Genomic DNA, 18532 nt, shown 5'->3' with positions numbered 1-18532 from the left:
CTACGTAAGTGTCATGAGGGCCTGAGGAAGTGTCACATCTGGTATCCAACACTCCTTTCTCTTTCCTAGGAATCTTTCATGTTCATAGAGTCAATTCCTTTCCTCCCATTTAACCTGACTCTTCTAGTCTTGCTACTCTAGCTATGCTTTAATGGTTTCCCAAGATGAAAGTGGCAGAGAGAAAAACCATTGTTTTTCATTCTCCTAGAATTATCTCAAAATTCTTTTTTTCCTTCAGTCCATCCTTTGACAACAATGAGATTGTTTTTCCAAAGCACACATATAATTGGGTTACTTCTTAGTTTATAACGTTAAAATCCTTTTGTAACTCTTCATTATGAACCCTGAGATTGTAAGCCAGTGACTGCATCTGCCTAGAGATCAAAGTGTTAAAAATCAAGATTTTCACATTGAAATGTGTGGATTTCCAGAATCTTTTGAAAAATTGGAAAACCTAGCAATATTGAAAGTGCATTTATTCATGGCTATAGTGACTTAGAACTCAATAATTATGGCTGCCCCACCTGGATATGGCATGAGCACTTCAGTTTTCCACAATCACCTCTACTCCCTTTAGTCCCCTAAAGCTACTAGCTCATTTCACCCCTTTATTTATTATTGGCCTCTGCTGGTCCTTTGAGTTCATCACTCCCTGTTGTTATTATAGTGTTAGTCCTTGGTTGACATAAAAGACTCATTGGGATCCTGATGCAGAAGTTATTTGCCCCAGAAGAACATATTCTTAAACTTAATCCATTCCTATGGGTATGGATCTATTGTAAATAGGGCCTTTTGATGAGTTTACTTCAGTTAAGATGTGGCCCAATTAAATCAGGGTGGGTCTTAATCCTATTACTGGAGGCTTTATAGAGATGGTCACAGAGAGAAGCCAAGGGGAGCATCCAGAAGCTGGAAGTCAACCTAACCTGGAAGAGGAAGGAGAAGACAATGCTGTACATCCCTTGTGATGGAAAAGCCACAGAACTCCAAAGATTGTCATCCATTCTGAAGTCACTATCCCTGAAGGAAGCAGTCCTTCTGGCCTCCAGTAAATTCCCACTGTTAAGGTAACCCACTGTATGATATTTGCTTTAGCAGTTAGGAAACTAAAGTACCAGTCAATTTATCTAGTCGCATCTTCTCCTCCATATGCGCTTTGAACTCATCCTTTGTACCTGTAGACTTATTCAAGCTTTGCCAAATGCCATTTAACTTTATGGAATGCACTGCCCTTCTTGTCAGACTAGTAAGAGTACCTGCTGATGCTTCAAGCCTATCAGTGGCTACTCCCTTGAATGATTTCCCTGACCAATGCCCAAACAATCCTTCCCCAGAGTTTAACATTCCCCCCTCAATTCCCAAAGAATTATATTGAAATCACTACTTAAACATCTGTTATAATTATTTCAACATGATAATATGATCTTAAAGTCTGTTTTTCAACAGCACAGGGAGGATCTCTGTGTTTATCACTTTTTTCTTTCTTTTTTGTCTTTCAGTTCCCAATGCCTAATATTATAACAGGTATAGAATTGTGGCATAATGGTTGATTGAATTGAATCAGTTTCAATTTCTATTTAAAATTCTCAGATAACCCCACCAGTTAATTGAATTTCAAAGTGTAGGACTAGACTTTTGGAGTTTTTAACAAGTGTGGGGATTCAGGGCACCCCCCAAAGTCCTCAGCTCATAGCTACCTATGTGACCTAGGCATAAGTTAAAGGTTAACAACCCTCCCCAGAAGGAAGAGAATGCATAGATGGTATGTAAACTATAAACTCCCCAAAGCAGTAAATGTCCTTCCTACGAATGTAATGAAAACATCCCCAGACCCCATGTGCCCTGTCATGGGACCCTAGCAGGAACTCTGTTCTCATACCCTATGGAATGTTCTTGTTCTGAATCCCCTTCTATGTCACCCCTCATTTTCTCATCTCTTTGTGGAACACTGTCTGCATTCTCTGAACCACCACCATCAGAGAGCCTCTTTGGTCCATTAAGAATCAATAAAGCTTATGCCTGACTAAATGCCAAGTGTGTTCTTTGGTTTTGCGACCTCACCAACTCATGCCCTTCAGGAGCTGGTTTGTAATAAGAAGCAAATCTCTGCCTATTCATATGTAAGCTTCTGATTAAGAACAGAAGCTTTTCATAGTCATCTAGCATTTAGATAATGATTCCCATGTGGATGCATATGTAAAATAGGCATAATGCATATAAAAATGGAAGAAATGTATTTGCTGCTGAACTTCCTATATTTTTACCCTTGTGAGGCATTTGGTGCTCCTTAAACAACTGTCAGTGAAATACTAAGTTTTTATTGTATATCTCAAGCTTTTAAACCTGAAGTTTGAGGTCTAGTCTTGATATTTGTTTCCAGCATCATTGTGAATTATGAAGTGAAAACACTTTACGTATTTTCTAAATTTTTTATTTAACTGACTATCCTCATGGTTTTACAGAGAGAGCTCTGCTGGTAGAAATATTCTTTCATGTTTCTTTTTTGTTTATGTGAGTGTTCTTATGGTATTACAGAATGAAGAGTACACCAAAACTTCTCTATTACACCTGTTATCTGTAGAGTGGAATTTATCATGGAGAGGGAACAGGAAGGGAGGGGCTATTCTGAATCTAATGCCAGTGAGTTCAGTTGCTGCTTTACTAAATAACTTGATCTGAGGTCTGAGGTTCTATTGTGGAGTCCAGAGGAGAGGATTATGGCACCAGAGGAGGATTTTTTACCTGTATATTAAATTTCTATAATTTTGATATTAGAAAGGAGAATATATTCCTTTCTCTCCAAAACCCCTTGGTAGTTATATTTAGATACCTTATTACTGTGAATGTTTAATGAAATAATTTCGTGAAGAGAGCTCTTTTTTTTCTTTTCAATAAAATACATAGAGAAACTAAAAGTAGCAAGGGGATACAAGTGAAAACATTAATTCCATCATGGGAAGAATACCTTTATTATCTGCATGTTTGAACAGTACTTTCTATATACCCTTTGGAAAAAGGAAAGATATTAGTTCTTGACAATTGCCATGTCTTCTTTTATATCTCTTCTGCTTTATATCTGAAATGTCTACTTGATGTAACCAAGGGTAGTAATTTTTCTCAAACTTCTATAAGAATGAATTTTTAAAAATACTAATATTAAATTTTCAGTTTACAGCCTACAAAGACCTGAAGTTGCCTTTCTCTCAGTCTTCCCCACACCCCCAAAGCAGTTTGATATTATTGATGAATTCCAAAAAGAAATATTAGATTATGTTTGTAAAATGGTCTTTTCCTCTGGGAGTATTAGAGTATATTAAATTCAGAGGTTTTACTTTTACTTGATTAAATAATGATTAAGGCTTTGATTGAGCTACGTCAGTAGGACATTGCATCCCCGCACTCTTGGCAAGCAGAGACTCACAGAGAGAATGCATCAAGGAGAAGGGAGGTTGGAGTCTTGAGCTGGAGCTCTGAGAAGTAAGCACACAGAGGAGCTTGGTTGTGAGGAAAGAGAAGCAAGCCCCAGGAAGAAAGAAACCCAGGAAACCTGAACCCTGGCAAATATTGGCAGCCATCTTGCTCCAACACGTGGCAAGACTTTGGTGAGGGAAGTAACTTATGCTTATGGCCTGGTAACTATACAATTTTGCCCCAGATAAATTCCCTTTATAAAAACCAACCAATTTCTGGTATTTTACATCAGCACTACTTTGGCTGGCTAGTACACCCACACCCCTTTTTTTCTGGTGAGAATGGAGAAACAGAATCCATAATTCTTTTATTTGAATGCTACCTGGCCAATAACTTGGGAAAGTAATCAAATACTGAAATACATTAAATTCAAGGCATTGGTGAGATATCATAGAACAGTTAAAAATGTATGAGTATTAAAACTGAGTGACTTGATTTGAACTGTATAGGAGTTCAATTTCTTCATCTGGAAAATGGAGATACTACCTATTTCATTCATGGTATCAATTTTTAAAGATTAAATTGACTGTAAGTTTTGTGTACCTGGTGCTTCATAGGTACTCACAATATCAATTCCCTCTTTTATCATTCCCCCACCTGATTAAGAACTCAACAAGTTAGTGCCCCCTGTGTATAAAGCACTATGTTCAGCACTGTGACAGTATAATGATAAATAAGAACATGATACTCCAGTGCTCAGTCTATGAGATAAGTCAGAGTTATAGACTTTTATAAGTAGAATTGGTCTCTAGGGTCCTTGGAAATGTGTAATACCTGTGACACCATAACTAAGACATACCTCTATTGAACTCTGTAGCATATAATTAAAATCTTTGTAAATTATCAACACATTTGCATGCCACTGTTATTGCATCTTGGGGAGTCACTGCATTTGAAGAGGAATGGAGAGACATAGGGGCAGTGTTAGGGTTGGAAGGAAAATTAGTCAAGTGGTCAAATATTGGACCGTATGCAACTCCAAATAAAAGCTTTACTTCCCCATTAAGAATGTGCAATCTAATATGATAGCCACCATCCACATGTGGCTATCTAAATTTAAATTGCTTAAACGGAAAAAAATAAATTAGTTCCTCAATCTCACTCAACACATTTTATGTGCTCACATGTTATTTGTGGCCATGATATCTGATGGCACAGATACAGAATTATGATTGCAGAAAATTCTGTTGGAAAACTACTATAAGCTGAAGTTCATGTTTGGAACAAAGGTAGGAAGAAATTAATTGTATGCTAGTTTTTTTCTGAATCATTGTACCCTTAAAAAACAAAATGTTTGCAAGAAAGCAAGGGAGAAGAAAATGATAGGTAATTCAGTATGTTTTTACTTGCATTGATGATAATGATAACCTTTTTGAACACCTACTCTTTGACTTGAATTATTACTTAATTCACATTTACATACACATAGACAATTAGGTGTGAATTGTTTTCTTTGTGCGTTGTATAGAAAAGGAGACTGAGACACAGAGACTAAGTAACTTGCTTTTTCCTGAGGTATCATGTCTAGTCAGTGCTGTAGCTTAGTTTGAACCCGGGTAACTGGATTCCAAAGCTCTAGGAAGTGATTAACCTGAGAGGAGTGGAGGGAATGAAAAGCCTTAGGAAGAAATTTAAATTCTTTTTATTAGAACCTACCTTAGCTACTTCCTGATGGGCATGGGGAGGATAATTTTGGAATTCATAACCATTCTATTTTATGCTAATTAACCAATCTTCAGCTATGTTAGGGACCACAAGTAGTTATCCTGTATTAATCTCACTGAGAGATATAAAGAAACAAGCAGCCCCTTGATATTAAAAGATGTATCCTATTGCCTACTTGCATATAATCTCTGTAGTATAAAGAAGCCCTTGCTGATCTTTGTCCCCACTTCCTGGGGAACCATCTTCTGAATCTTTGGAATTTCCTGTGATAAGAGTGTATTTTGTTCTTTATGGTGGGGCTAGCCACATCTGCAGCCTTTGGGTGGGGGCTGCCACACCATAAAGACCAACCAAGCAATTTGGTGTCGGGGCTTTGAGCCACCTTATATCATCCCCCTCCCTGACCCCTGAGAGGGGAGGGGGCTGCAGATTGAGTTCAGCCATGTGGACAATGATTCTGTCAATCATGCCTATGTAATGAGACCACATGTAAACTCAGGACACCTGAAGCCCAGATGAGCTTCCATGATTGAGAAAATACATCAGTTTGCTGGGAGGGTGATCTGTTCTAACTCCTCGTTGGAGAGGACATGGAAGCTTGTGTTTGAGACCATCCTTGACCTGGTACTGTGTTCCTCTTATTTTGGCTTATTTGTGCCCTTTGACTATGAAAAAGCTAAAATTGTTCTTAAGTATAGCACTTTCAGTGAGTTCTAGGAGTCATTCTAGCCAACTGTTGAACTTAAAGGGATTTGTGGCCAGTTGGTTAGAAGTCAAATTTGCAACTGGTGCCTGACAGGGAATCTTGTAGAGGATTGTCCTTCATCTGTGGAGACTCACATAATTCTGGATACAGTTGGAATTGAGTTGAATTGAGTTACTATAGTCTTTACGGTCACAGATTGAACTTTGATAGCCTACTAGATCCCAATGGTTTCTTGGTAGAAATTTTTCATGCTACTAACACAAAATACTGAATCCCATGCTATGGAGGTTGGTGTACAGTAGAAAACCTCTTTTTTGAATTAGCCTAATGTCTACCCCATCTCAGTTCAGCTTGGCTGTTTTCTGCTCATCATTCCATATCCAGTAGCTTTTTTAAAAAGTCCTGACAGTATCATGTAAAATTTTCATTTATGCTTTTCCACATTTATGAGAAGCATTTTATGTATAGGAATGTTACAGATTTAGAGAATTTCAAAGGCCCTCAAAACATGTCCCTCGGGAATATCTAGACACTGATGCATAGTATTTGACCCTCCCCTCAAGTTGACTATCATTTGGCCGAATGTAACCAGTCATTTTTGGAGGATATATTATATACCAGCATTGTGTCAAGTTTGGAAAAATACGAGTAAGTAATTGAAGACTATACAATTTAAGTGCTGTAGGAGATCTTTGGAGGGATGGACAGTAAAGGGAAAGCTAATTGGAATATATACCAGGGTAGCTATGTATGGAGGTTCTTTTCTGAACATTCACTTTTTTTTTTTTTTTAATTTATTATTATTATTTTTTATGAACATTCACTTTTATATCTGAGGTATATCTCTCCTTATCTGTGGTAAATTTTTCGTATTCAAGCACATAATTCCATAATTAAGGCACTTTTGTATTTTAAACATCTTTTTCAAGATTTCCTCAGAAAGGTGAAAGTTAATTTTATTCAATGTTATCAGTTTTCATATTATTTTATTTTTTATTATTAAAATGGAGGTGATAAGGCTGACTTTTTTTTCAGGTTTTCATAAGAATTAAATTTAAAAATTAAAAAATGAATGCAAAACAAGAGATGTAATTGCTAAGGTTCTTTATAAAGAACTTTATAAATACTTTGTGTAAAACATGTCAAAAATAGTAGGTTCCAAAGATATTTGGGACTGGTATTGTTGAATCCTTTGTTCTTTAATTCAAGTGAAATCCATAATTCTTCTCTAAGAGTCTTACTTATAAATGACATAGAAGCCTTGGGGAGACCCTTGACCCTTTGATTTCTGGTTGGTGTGCAACCAGAATGTTGAATCCTACAAGCTAAGCACTTCCTCTGAGCTTCCTGTTACTAGTTATATGTGATAGACTTCATACGTGCTGTGTGAAAGGCTCCATGAGTTTGGGTTGATGAGGCTGACTTTTTTTTTTTTTTTAATTCCACCAAGTAAAATGTTCATCTGGATGAAGATTGGTGGCTTCCATTCACACTATTTACAGTTTCCCAGTCTCTGGTTGACATGGGAGCCTCTAACTAATTGCTCCAGAACAGAACAAATACCACAAAATCACCTAAATGCAAAGTAGCTAGTCAGGCCAGACTTTCTGCTGAGTTATTCTGCCTTGGAAATTCCCAAGTTATGGTGTACCAATAGCAAGCTTACTTTTTTTGAATTTATTAAAGCATATCACTCCTATATGAACATATGTAAATAAGAAGTGTATAGTAATACTTGTGAAATTACAAAAAAAACATACAGAGCTCTCATACCTCACCCTACCACCAATAACTTGCATAATTGTTAAACATTTTTAACTAATGATTAAAGAGCATCCTCAAAATATTACTATTAACCAAAGTATTTCCCCCAAACTACTTTATTATTATTATTAAATCATTTATATATGTACATACTAAACAATAAGTGTAGTAAAAGTTGTGAACTTACAAAGCAAACATCATAACATCATACAGGGGTCCCATATGTCAACTCTGCATCAACACCTTGCATTGTCGTGAGATATTTGTTACAAACTATGAAAGAATCTTGTAAAAATTGTACTGCTAATTATAGTCCTTATCTTACACTTGATTTTTCTCCCAACCCACCCTGCTGTTATTTTTAAAATATATTTTTATGACAGAAGTTGTAAACTTAAAAAACAATCGTGCACATGTGAAGAATTCCTAAATGCTACCCTTCTATCAATACACCACACCATGATGGAATATTTGTTGTGGATTATGAGATAATATCATCTGATTATTACCAGGTCCATAGTATACATTTGGAACACATTTTCCATATTTCTCCATTATCAACACAGTACATTTTTGGCATAAATGCAAGAATATTACATTATTACTGCTAACCACAGTCCATAGGTCACTCCAGTTGTATTTTTCCTGCGCTTCTCCATATTCCCGCCACCCTGCAATAGTGATGTACATTTGCTCTAGCTGATAAAGGACACTCTTGCATCTGTACCATCAACCACAATTCTCATCTATCTCTAGGTTTACAGTGATTTTCAGAACCTAGATTATTCTCTAGAATTCTGAAAAGTGGCATTTACAACCCTAGGCTACCATTTTCAGCCACATCCCCATTTATAAACCAGCTGTTACTCACTATAATGTGTTACCATCAACACTTTTACAGTAAAGCTAATTAAAACTTCTACATGCATTAAACATCAGTAGTTCATCTCAGTCCTCCTCTTACCTCTTTTGAGAATCGACCACCTACCACCAGGTCTTGAAGATATTTTCCTACTTTTTCTTTGAGAAGTTTTATGGTTCTTGCTTTTATATTGAGGTTTTTTATTCACCTTGAGTTAATTTTTTGATAAGGTGTGAGATAGGGATCCTCTTTCCTTCTTTTGTCAATGGATATCTAGTTCTCTCAGCATCATTTGTTGAATGGACCATTCTGCCCAAGCTCTGTGGGTTTGACAAGCTAACCAAAAATCACTTGACCATGTATGTGAGGGTCTGTTTCTGAACCATCAGTTTGGTTCCATTGGTCTATGTGTCTGTCTTTATGCCAGTACCGTGCTATTTTTACCACTATAGCTAGGTAATATGATTTAAAGTCCAGAAATGAGAGTTTTCCAACTTTGCTTTTCCTTTTATGATGTTTCTGGCTGTTCAGGACCACTTACCCTTCCAAATAAATTTGAAAATCATGTCTTCCATTTATTTAAAAAACTCTGGTGGAATTTTTATCTGGATTGCATTGAATCTATATATCAGTTTGAGTAGAATTGACATCTTAATGATATTTAGTCTTCCAGTCCATGAGCATGGAAGGTTCTTCCAATTATTTAGGTCTTTTTTGATTTCTTTGAACATTGGGTTGTTGTTTTCTGAATAAAAGAGCTTTACGTCATTGGTTAATTTTATTCCTGAATATTTGGATTTTGTCTGCCATATTTTAATTTCACCACTCTTTTGACACTTTTAGTTACTTTTATTGATATAATCTTCATTTTTAGACGTTCTTCCAGACCTCTCTCTCATTTCTTTTCTTTTCAGGCTCTAGCACACCCTTTAGTATTTCCTGCAAATCTGGTCTCTTGGTTACCACTCTCTCAGTTTATGTTTATCTGTAAATATTCTAAACTCACCCTAATTTTTTGAAAGAGAGTCTTGCCGGATATAAGATTCTTGGCTAGAAGTTTTTCTCTTGTAGTATCTTAAATATATCATACCACTGTCCTCTTGCCTCCATAGTTTCTGGTGATAAATCAGCATTTAGTCTTATGGGTATTCCTTATACATTATACATTGCTTTTCTCTTGCTGCTTTCAGAATTCTTTGTCTTTAGCATTTGACATTCTAATTAGTATGCATCTCAGAGTTGGTCTATTTGGAGTTTTTCAGATGGAAGTACATTGTGCTTCTTGGACATGGATATTATGTCCTTCAATAAGGTTGGGAAATTTTCTATCATTATTACTTCAGATATTCCTTCTGCCCCTTTTACCTTCTCTTCTCTTTCTGAAACACCTATGACATGTATGTATGCATATCTCTTGCTGTCATTTATTTCCCTGAGACCTTGTTCAATTTTTTCCATTCTTTTCCTCATCTGTTCATTTCTATGTTAACTTTCAAAGGTCATTTCTTCAAGTTCACCAATCCTTTTTTTCTGCCTACTCAAATATGCTGTTATATGTTTCCAGTGTTTTCTTAATTTCATTTATTGTGCCTTTCATTTCCATAAGATCTGCTGTTTTTCTATGTATGCTTTCAAATTTTTTCTTTATGCTCATCCAAGGTCTTCTTAATATCCTTAATCTCTTTAGCCATCTCATTGAATTTATTAAGGAGATTTGTTTGAATATCTATAATTAATTGTCTTAAATCCTTTATGTCATCTGGAGTTTATGTTGTTCCTTCAACTGTGCCATAACTTCCTGTATCTTGGTGTGGATTGTAATTTTTTTGTTATTGTCTTGGCATTTGGCTTAGTAGAATATTTATTCTGGGTGCAGTTTTTCTCTTTAGTTTAGGACTTCCTGCCCTTTCTCCCTTGCTGGTTGTGCAGTTGGAGCCAAGGATGTAGTTGGTAGTGTAAACTGTGGATGTTCAAACTGCCCTCATTGCCCCAGGGACCATTGTAGCTTCTCCCAACTCTCTCCTGTGCCAGGGTTAGAGACAGAACCTCAGCTGTGTATAACAATCCAGGTTGTGCAGACCTAGACTGTAGTTGCCCAGAGACTGAAGAAGCTTAATGCTCCTTTCTTCCCTGCCTAGGACAGGGATGGTGCTGCAGGTGTGGGTAGCAACCTATGCAGTTTGGGATGATGATGACCACAGTTGCCCCAGTAGATTTCCGATAATTTAGTCTGTGCCAACCGAATGTACCTGCAGTTACCTGGATCAGATGGTGCAGGGTCCACCAGCCTCCTCCTGCCAGAGGTGGGGCGGAAGCCTAGGCCAAGGCTGCAGGCCAAAATGGGTGAAAGAAAACAGTCTATCCCATCACTGTGATTTTCAGTCAGCTCTGCTTCCCCTTATGCTGGGGGTGGAGTCAAAATGATGGCTACTGGCTTCTTTCCAACTTGGGTAGGTTCAAACTTCAGCTGTTATTATGGTTATACTTTAGCCAGCCAAATTTACTCATCAGTAGCTGAAATCAGTGGCCAACTCTCTCTTCCTCCCCTGTATTTTTGGAAATGGAGCTTCCAATTCCAGCCACAGAATAGCTCCTTGGGTGGCTTGCACTACCAAAATAGGATGATCACCAGCCTCTGTGGTATAGCCTGTGTTTTCCTGGAGAGTCTGGTGCAGGCCCCCCCAGTTTCCTCCCTGCCAGAGGGGGGGTTTCAGTCTTAGGCTAGAGCTGTGATCTGATCTGTATGGAAAGAAGCCAGTCCACCCTGCTTCCCATCCTGCCAAGTGTGGAGTTAAGATGGTGGCTACCAGCCTCTTTTTGACTTGGACAGGTTTAAACTTGAGCTGTTCTTAGGATTATACTTTAGCTTGCTGAATTTATTCATCAGTAGCTGAAGTTGGTGCCCAACCATCTCTTCCCTCCCCATTTTTGGGAAGTGGAGCTCCCAATTCTAACTGCAGAATAGCTCCTGAGGCAGCTTGTGCCTCCAGTTGGGGACGAACACCAGTCTCCGTGGGGTGGATCGCTCTACTTATGAATCTTCTCTGCAGATGGGCAGTCTCTTCAGTCTCTTCCTTCCATTATTTCGAGTATGTTGCAAGATGCTCTTCTGGTCTCCTGGAGCCCCCAAACAGGTGCTATAGATAGCTCTGGGTGATTACTAACTGCCCTGCAGCAGGAGCTGACTCTAGGAGCTCCTTACTCTGCTACTGTCTTGCTGGTTGTCCCCTTTTATTTTATTTGTCCAAAAATAACTAAGGGGTGCTGATGCAAAGTACCAGATCTCTGTTGGCTTTTATAAAGGGTATTAATTTGGGGTAGAAACTTACAATTATCAGTTCCTAAAGAGTCCAACTCAAGGTACTGTAAGAGGTATTTTCTCACCCAAAGTCTTTTGTCACATGTTGATGCAAGATGACTGGCGATGTCTGTGAGGGTTCAGCCTTCCTCCTTCCTCTAAGGCTCCATGGTTCACAATGCTTGTGATCTCAACTGTAGCCTGGCATGAGGCTCCTCCCCCCTTGGGGCTCATTTTTTTCCAGGTGTAGCTACTCTGGTCTCTCCACAAAGTCAGCTCATATCTCTTCTCAGGCTTCTCATATCTCATATCAGGCTCCTATCTTTTCTCAGGGCTGCATCTGTGGAGAACACTGTCTTCCTGTATATGTGTTTCTGTGTGTCTACTTCTGTGTGAGTTCAATGGGGCTGGGACTTGACACTGAGTTGCACTCTAATGATAGAATTCTATATATTATTCTATCACCCATCCTTTGATATATTCTTATATCTGTTTTTTTCTATTCAGTCAGTATTGCAACAAATATAGTTGTACATATATATTTAAGCACTAATGCTATTATTTCTGTAGGATATATTCTTAAAAGTAGAATTGCTAGATTTAAGTATACTGATTTAGTTTACTAAAGGTTGCCTAGGCAATATACCAGAAATGTGTTGGCTTTTACAGTGGGGATTTATTAGTTTAAAAGCTTGCAGTTTTGAGGCTGAGAAAATGTTCAAATCAAGGTTTCATCAGGAGATGCTTTCTTCCTGAGCTGCACCTGTAGGTGATTAGGTACATGGTAGAGCATAATGACAGTTTCTGCCAATCTCTGCCTTCTCCCCCAGGCTCCATTGCTTTCAGCTTTTGGCTTCAGCGGCCTCCTCTCAGCTTCTGTGTTCTCTTGATTTCAGCATCTAGGTCCTGGGGCCTTCTCTCCCAGCTTCTAAGGGTTTTTCTCTGTGTCTCTGCTTGTTTCTCCCATTTATAAAGGAATCCAGTAAGAGGATTAAGACCCACCCTGGGTTACACAATTTAATCAAATTCCCTGCCTGAAGTAATTTAATCAAAAGATTCCATCTACAATAGATTTACAGGCACAGGAATGGATTATCTCCAAGGACATGATCTTCTGAGTCCACCCAGCTTCAAGTATATGTATTTTACTTTTACCCAGACATGTATGTTTTTTACTTTTATAAATGCTGATGAGTTGATTTCTATGAATAGTTCATAAAGGAGACTTATTGCATTATGCTATTTCTGATTGTTTTGCAATTCACACAGGAAGGCTTTTCTTTGAAACACATGACTGATATCTGGATCAAATAATTTAAGGAGATATTATAGAGCTAACCCAATATATGGTTTATTTATAATGCATAAAGTATATATTTGTATATATATTTGTGTGTTCATGTAACGACTTTGGTTATTTATACCTTAAATCAAGTTCAGCCAGTAACAAAGAATTGGATCTTTGAGACTGGTGAGATACAGCCTCTAAGTGGTGTCATAACTGAATGTTTAATTATGTAAACAGTCATAAATCTGTGGACATGAAGAACTCTTATTAATCATTTGCTATTAACAGGACTTCATCATTTCACAAAGGCTAATACTTCATTTTTATATTCATCCTTGTAAACAAGCTCCACAATTGGCAACATTTTAGTTAAGTCTTTTGGTACACAGTGAAGAAACGAAACATCCCATCTATGAATTTAAATCAGAAAGTGCTTCTTTCACCTTGATCTTTTAGTTACTTGACTCAGCCTTTCATGTACCAGTGAAGTGATTCTATGACTTCATAGAATGCCATGGAAACTTGTTATAGTCTATATAAAACAAACAAACAAACATAACCATTTTATAATACTTGGTGTGTTGCTAAGGGAGAACTGCTGATTAAAATTTATGAGATTACTAATTGCAAAGACTGTCTGGATTTGTACCTTCCCTTATCATAAGCATTTTCTTAGTTCCCAGAAGAGAAATGATGCAGAATAGAAATAATGTTTCCAGGGCAAATAGCAAGTTCAGACTAGAATTATTTTATAATATATATCCTATGGTTTAAAAGAAAATAGCCTGGAAGAAAGACAGTAGAATATTATTGTTAAAAAAATTTTTAGTTTTTGAGATGATAATTGTACAGCAATGTGATTGTACTAAAAGCTATTGATTATACACTTTGGATAGATCATATAGTATGTGAATATGTCTCAATAAAACTCTTCTTAAATAAATAAGTAATTGTGCAAGAATAGCCAGAAATAGCAGCTATGTACAGAAGGGGAAACAGAGAGATTGACTGGTAAGGAGTTTTCTTGTTCTTCTGTTTTTTGTTTATTATTATTATTATTGAAAAAATTAAAATGCTCTAATGATTGAAATGATGAATGCACAATTATGTGATTATACCAAATACCATTGATTGTACACTTTGGATGAATTGTATACTTTATTAATGTGTATCAATAAAATTGAATTGTTTAAAAAATAAATTTATAAAAGATTTTTAGTATCTCCCTTTTCAGGTAATGTTGCTTTCTTTGACTTTATCATTCCTGTGTAATTTCTGTAGTAGGTGTATATGTATACATGTAAGAATTTGTTGTATGTGTAATGTATCCAAGCACTACATTTGCATTTCCTGCCTTCCCCTTTCATAAATGAGAAATTCATTTATAAATACTTGATGGAAAAAAACTGAGGGAAGGGGATGTTGGTCAAGTGATCGAGCTCCTACCTACCCAACGGGAGGCCCTGGTTTGGATCCTGGTACCTCCTAAAGAAGACAGCGAGCTGGTGTGATGGGCAGGTGCAGCAAGCTGATGCAACAAGAAACACAAGAAGAAAAAAGAACATAATGAGAGACACAACAAAGCAGGGAGCGTAGGTTCCGAGTGCCTCCTAAAGAAGACTAGCAAGACAGTGAACTGACAAAACGGACAGGCACAGCAAGCTGACGCAACATGATGATGCAACAAGAGGCACAAGAAGAAAAACATAATGAGAGACACAACAGCAGGGAATGAAGGTGGCTCAAAAGGTTAGGTACCTCCCTCCCACATCTGAGGTCCCAGGTTTGGTTCCCAGTGCCTTCAAAAGAAAAAAGAAACAAGACAAACAGACACAGTAAGTACAAATGATGAGGGGGTGTGAAGAAATAAAAATCAAAAACAAAACTGATAAAATGCTTAGATAAAAGAGGTGTTCAAAAAATAATTGAAGAGAAAGAGAAGAGGCAATCTTAACCAGGAAAGGACCCACTGTATATTTGCTACTATATAATAAAAATGGAAAGATACGTTTGCAGGCACAGATTTTCATAGTTTATTGATGTAGTAAGTTTTATTAGCATTTGATTTCCATTTCTAGAAGTTCTTCACAAGCCCGCTTAAAGACATGAGGACATTCTAAAGCATTTTGTTGAAAACAAATGTATATTATGTGTCACTATGATCACTTTGTCAGATATTCTACCAGGGTAAAATTTCTTTGTTTTCCAGAGTCTTCCTTTGAAGAAGATTCCATGCAAAGCCAGTGCACCCTCAGGCTCCTTTTTTGCTAGAGATAATACAGCAAATTTCTTATCCTGGTGCCGAGATTTAGGGGTGGATGAAACATGTCTATTTGAATCAGAAGGTTTGGGTATGTATTTCCTTCATAATTTTAGCTGACAAAACATTTTTCTTTGTCTATCTTTGCCAGTAAAACTATCAACGTATTTTTATATGATGTCATTTCACAGATTGCTAGCTTAAAAAATCTGAATTTCTTTTAAGTTTGCAGTTTGTTATAAATTTAACCTTTTGAAGATGGAAAATGCATGACATCTTATGATGGTTATCTTGTACGTAAGAAAAGGAACAAAATATCATAAAGCTTTCCAAGCTGAAAACAAAGACTATTAAAATTTGGGGGATATTTGGAGAATGTAGGACTAAATTTTACCATCTACACTGGATTAGAAAGGTGTCCTCATATGCCCCAGCCATGCAGAGGATTATTGCTGTTTCATCTCTACAAAAGTATAAAAACACCATCTACTATAAGCTCTAACTTAGTTCAAACTACAGTCTCCCTCTTTCTCTCTTTCTTTTCTTTTTCTCTTTCTCTTCTTCTCTCCTTCCTTTCTCCCTTCCTCCTTCCCTCCCTCCTTCCCTCCCTCCCTTCCTTCCCTCCCTTCCTTCCTTCCTTCCTACCTATACGTCTAATCATCTATTTGTCTATATTTTTAGGGAGTTAAAAATCAGGCAAGAACAGAAGAGGTTGAGATAATTGGACAGAATGAAATAAAAGACAGATACTCTTATGATAAACCCTACCCAGAAAATTGCAAGGTTTTTATTCTCATTGAATATTGGCAAATTCATTTCCAAACTGTAGAGTGAGCTTTTGTATTTCCTTGGAAGAATCAATACATTGGGCTGTTCTGTCTTGACATTACTCACTATCCTAGAATTAAATGTTCAAATCTTCTCTGCAGCCTCCACCCCAGTATAACTCTAATGTGGAAAATATTTGAATTAAGGTCCCATTCTAGTGAAATGAAACCAAGTGAAGAGAGGGGAAGTCTAGGGAAAAGAAAGTTTTGTGTTTTTGCCTGAGGCTTTAAAAAATCAATTAAAAAAATCACATAATACCAAGTATTAACATCAAAGTAAGCCAAGCATCCTTCAGCTAGAATAAGTGTACAAATTACCTTCCAAACAGTCAGAATAACCTTTGCCCCTAGGTGCCACAGAGCAATATTCCCCTGCTGAACCTAGGAAATTGATGGTAACAGCTTAAATCTTACTCATTTTAGATGCATAAGGTAATATGTATTTGTTCTAAGAGGAGCTGATATGATATGAAGACTGTTATTAATTTCTAAGAATTCTCTAAACAATGAATAGCATGAATTTAGACTGGGAGAGCATTTTATGTCTGAAAGGAAAAAAAAGGTAATTGCACAGTAGTAAACTGTTTGCACTTAAATGCTCATTACATAAATGGGCTTCATTCTTACTATTTCTTCAAATCAAAGTCAAACTTATAATATATGTAAATATGAGATATCCCCTTTTTTTTTAAGCCAAATAATAATTTTACTGCTATATCTTAATGTTCAGTTTTGCAGGAAACTATGTGAGTGGACAATTATACAAAAGGAGTGTGGAGGAATTATTTGAGAAAAAAGTGAGATTTTATAATACTCATTAATATATTTAGCTATATAATCAAACATTAATCATGCAGTGCTTGTGTCATGCAGCACTTGTGGACAACTATCACGGTTTAAAAAGCTTAAAAAGCTGGCCTGCCACTGCATTGCCCAGAGGACTGCCACACGGGGAGGCTGTTTTAGTGTTAATTTGGTAGTTTGTTCATTCTTCAGGTATTCATTAAAGAAGCATTTTTTTTTCCAGTGGCTACTACAGACCAAGTACATTACTAGGAACTGCAAATATAAATATGACCTTGTTCCCAATTTACTCACTATCTTGAGTCTTTTTGTTACTTGAACTAATAAAATTTTCAGATGAGATACAATAAGAGTGAATCGAATACCACATTTTCTCTCTAGTGAATATCATTATATCTGAAGATTCTAATGTGCATTGAATGCAACTGATTTATCTTCATGGCCTTTTTAGGAAATAAGTAATACATCTTACCCTAAAACAATAAAGCCCCAAAGAAGCTTTTCTAATAATGACTCTGATATGTAAGTATATAATGTGTGGCGTGTAAAATTATGTCAAGAAGAATTTTGAGATGGCTGAGTTCTTTATCCTGTTTTGAAAAGAAAGCGTCCTTTTACAAGGAAAGTGCATGAAGATTAATATATAATGACTATTGAGTATGCATTTTAAAAAATTGATTTTGGTTATCTTCTAAATTGTAATTCAGTTTACAAGTTGCAATTAAAATGCATTTATATATACAAGAAGTTTTAATAAGACAGAGTGTTCAAGGATATAAAAATTTAATAATCATTTTTAATCAACTCAATACCAAACTAAATCAAATAAGCTTTCTCTGTTGCTGCTCAGTGGAAAGATAAATTTGAAATTTTTGATACTTAGAATAGGATATAAGGTGCTATATAATAGGCCCTGGGGAGATGGAAGAAAGGGGCCAATATTATAGCATTGACTTTAGGATTATTCAGAGAAAGGAAACAGCTGTGCCCAAAGATGTTAATGATAATCCAGAGAAGGAACAATGAGAAAATCCATTTCCCCAAGTGGAACCCTTTCTCCTCGGATTTTTCTTATTATTCGCTGCGGGTGATTGAGCCTTTGCTGATGGCCTTGGACTCTGCACTTGCAGAATTGACTTTCTTGCAACAATAACACTGTGTACTCTGCTTAATGTGTTTTCACACTTCACTTTTGAAAAGGAATTTAGGACAAGGGTTTTTCCTTTTTTTCCTACCTCAAGATTTCATTTCAGTAACACACAAGATGAAGAGTACCCTTTGTGTCTTAGTGCTTTGAACAGCAAATGAAATGAAAAGATGTCCTGATGAAGGGGAAAAAAATCTGTTTGAATGAATGATAAAGTAGATCAGTGTACTGAGTTTGTATCAAGAGGCTTCTGTTTTTAGCTGTTCAAAGGTCTTTGCCTGAATAAAGCATCCTTATCTTTGTGGCAACTGATATGCTACTCTGTGTTACAGTGCTTTTCTGCACAATGATTTGTGAGAGTATCTTGATTCACAACTCAATCTGTTCTCTTTTCACAATCGCTAATGACAAGACATGGCAGTGGGTGGGGGAAGGTGTGC

The 18532-nt window shown here is 36.7% G+C and overlaps 1 protein-coding gene across 11 annotated transcripts in view; it reads left to right on the top strand.

Annotated features, from left to right (window-relative positions):
• The window catches only part of GAS2 (growth arrest specific 2), a 183197-nt gene that overhangs the window by 73352 nt on the left and 91313 nt on the right, over positions 1-18532 (top strand). For all 11 annotated transcript variants that reach the window (XM_058305634.1, XM_058305631.2, XM_058305630.2 and 8 more), the window contains one exon: positions 15264-15405. In XM_058305634.1, the coding sequence (XP_058161617.1) occupies positions 15264-15405 (142 nt within the window). The remainder of the gene's footprint in view (positions 1-15263; positions 15406-18532) is intronic.

The sequence above is a fragment of the Dasypus novemcinctus genome, chromosome 10 (assembly GCF_030445035.2).
Source record: "Dasypus novemcinctus isolate mDasNov1 chromosome 10, mDasNov1.1.hap2, whole genome shotgun sequence".
Taxonomy (NCBI): Eukaryota; Metazoa; Chordata; class Mammalia; order Cingulata; family Dasypodidae; genus Dasypus; species Dasypus novemcinctus.
This window is presented reverse-complemented; position numbering and strand designations above follow the sequence as displayed.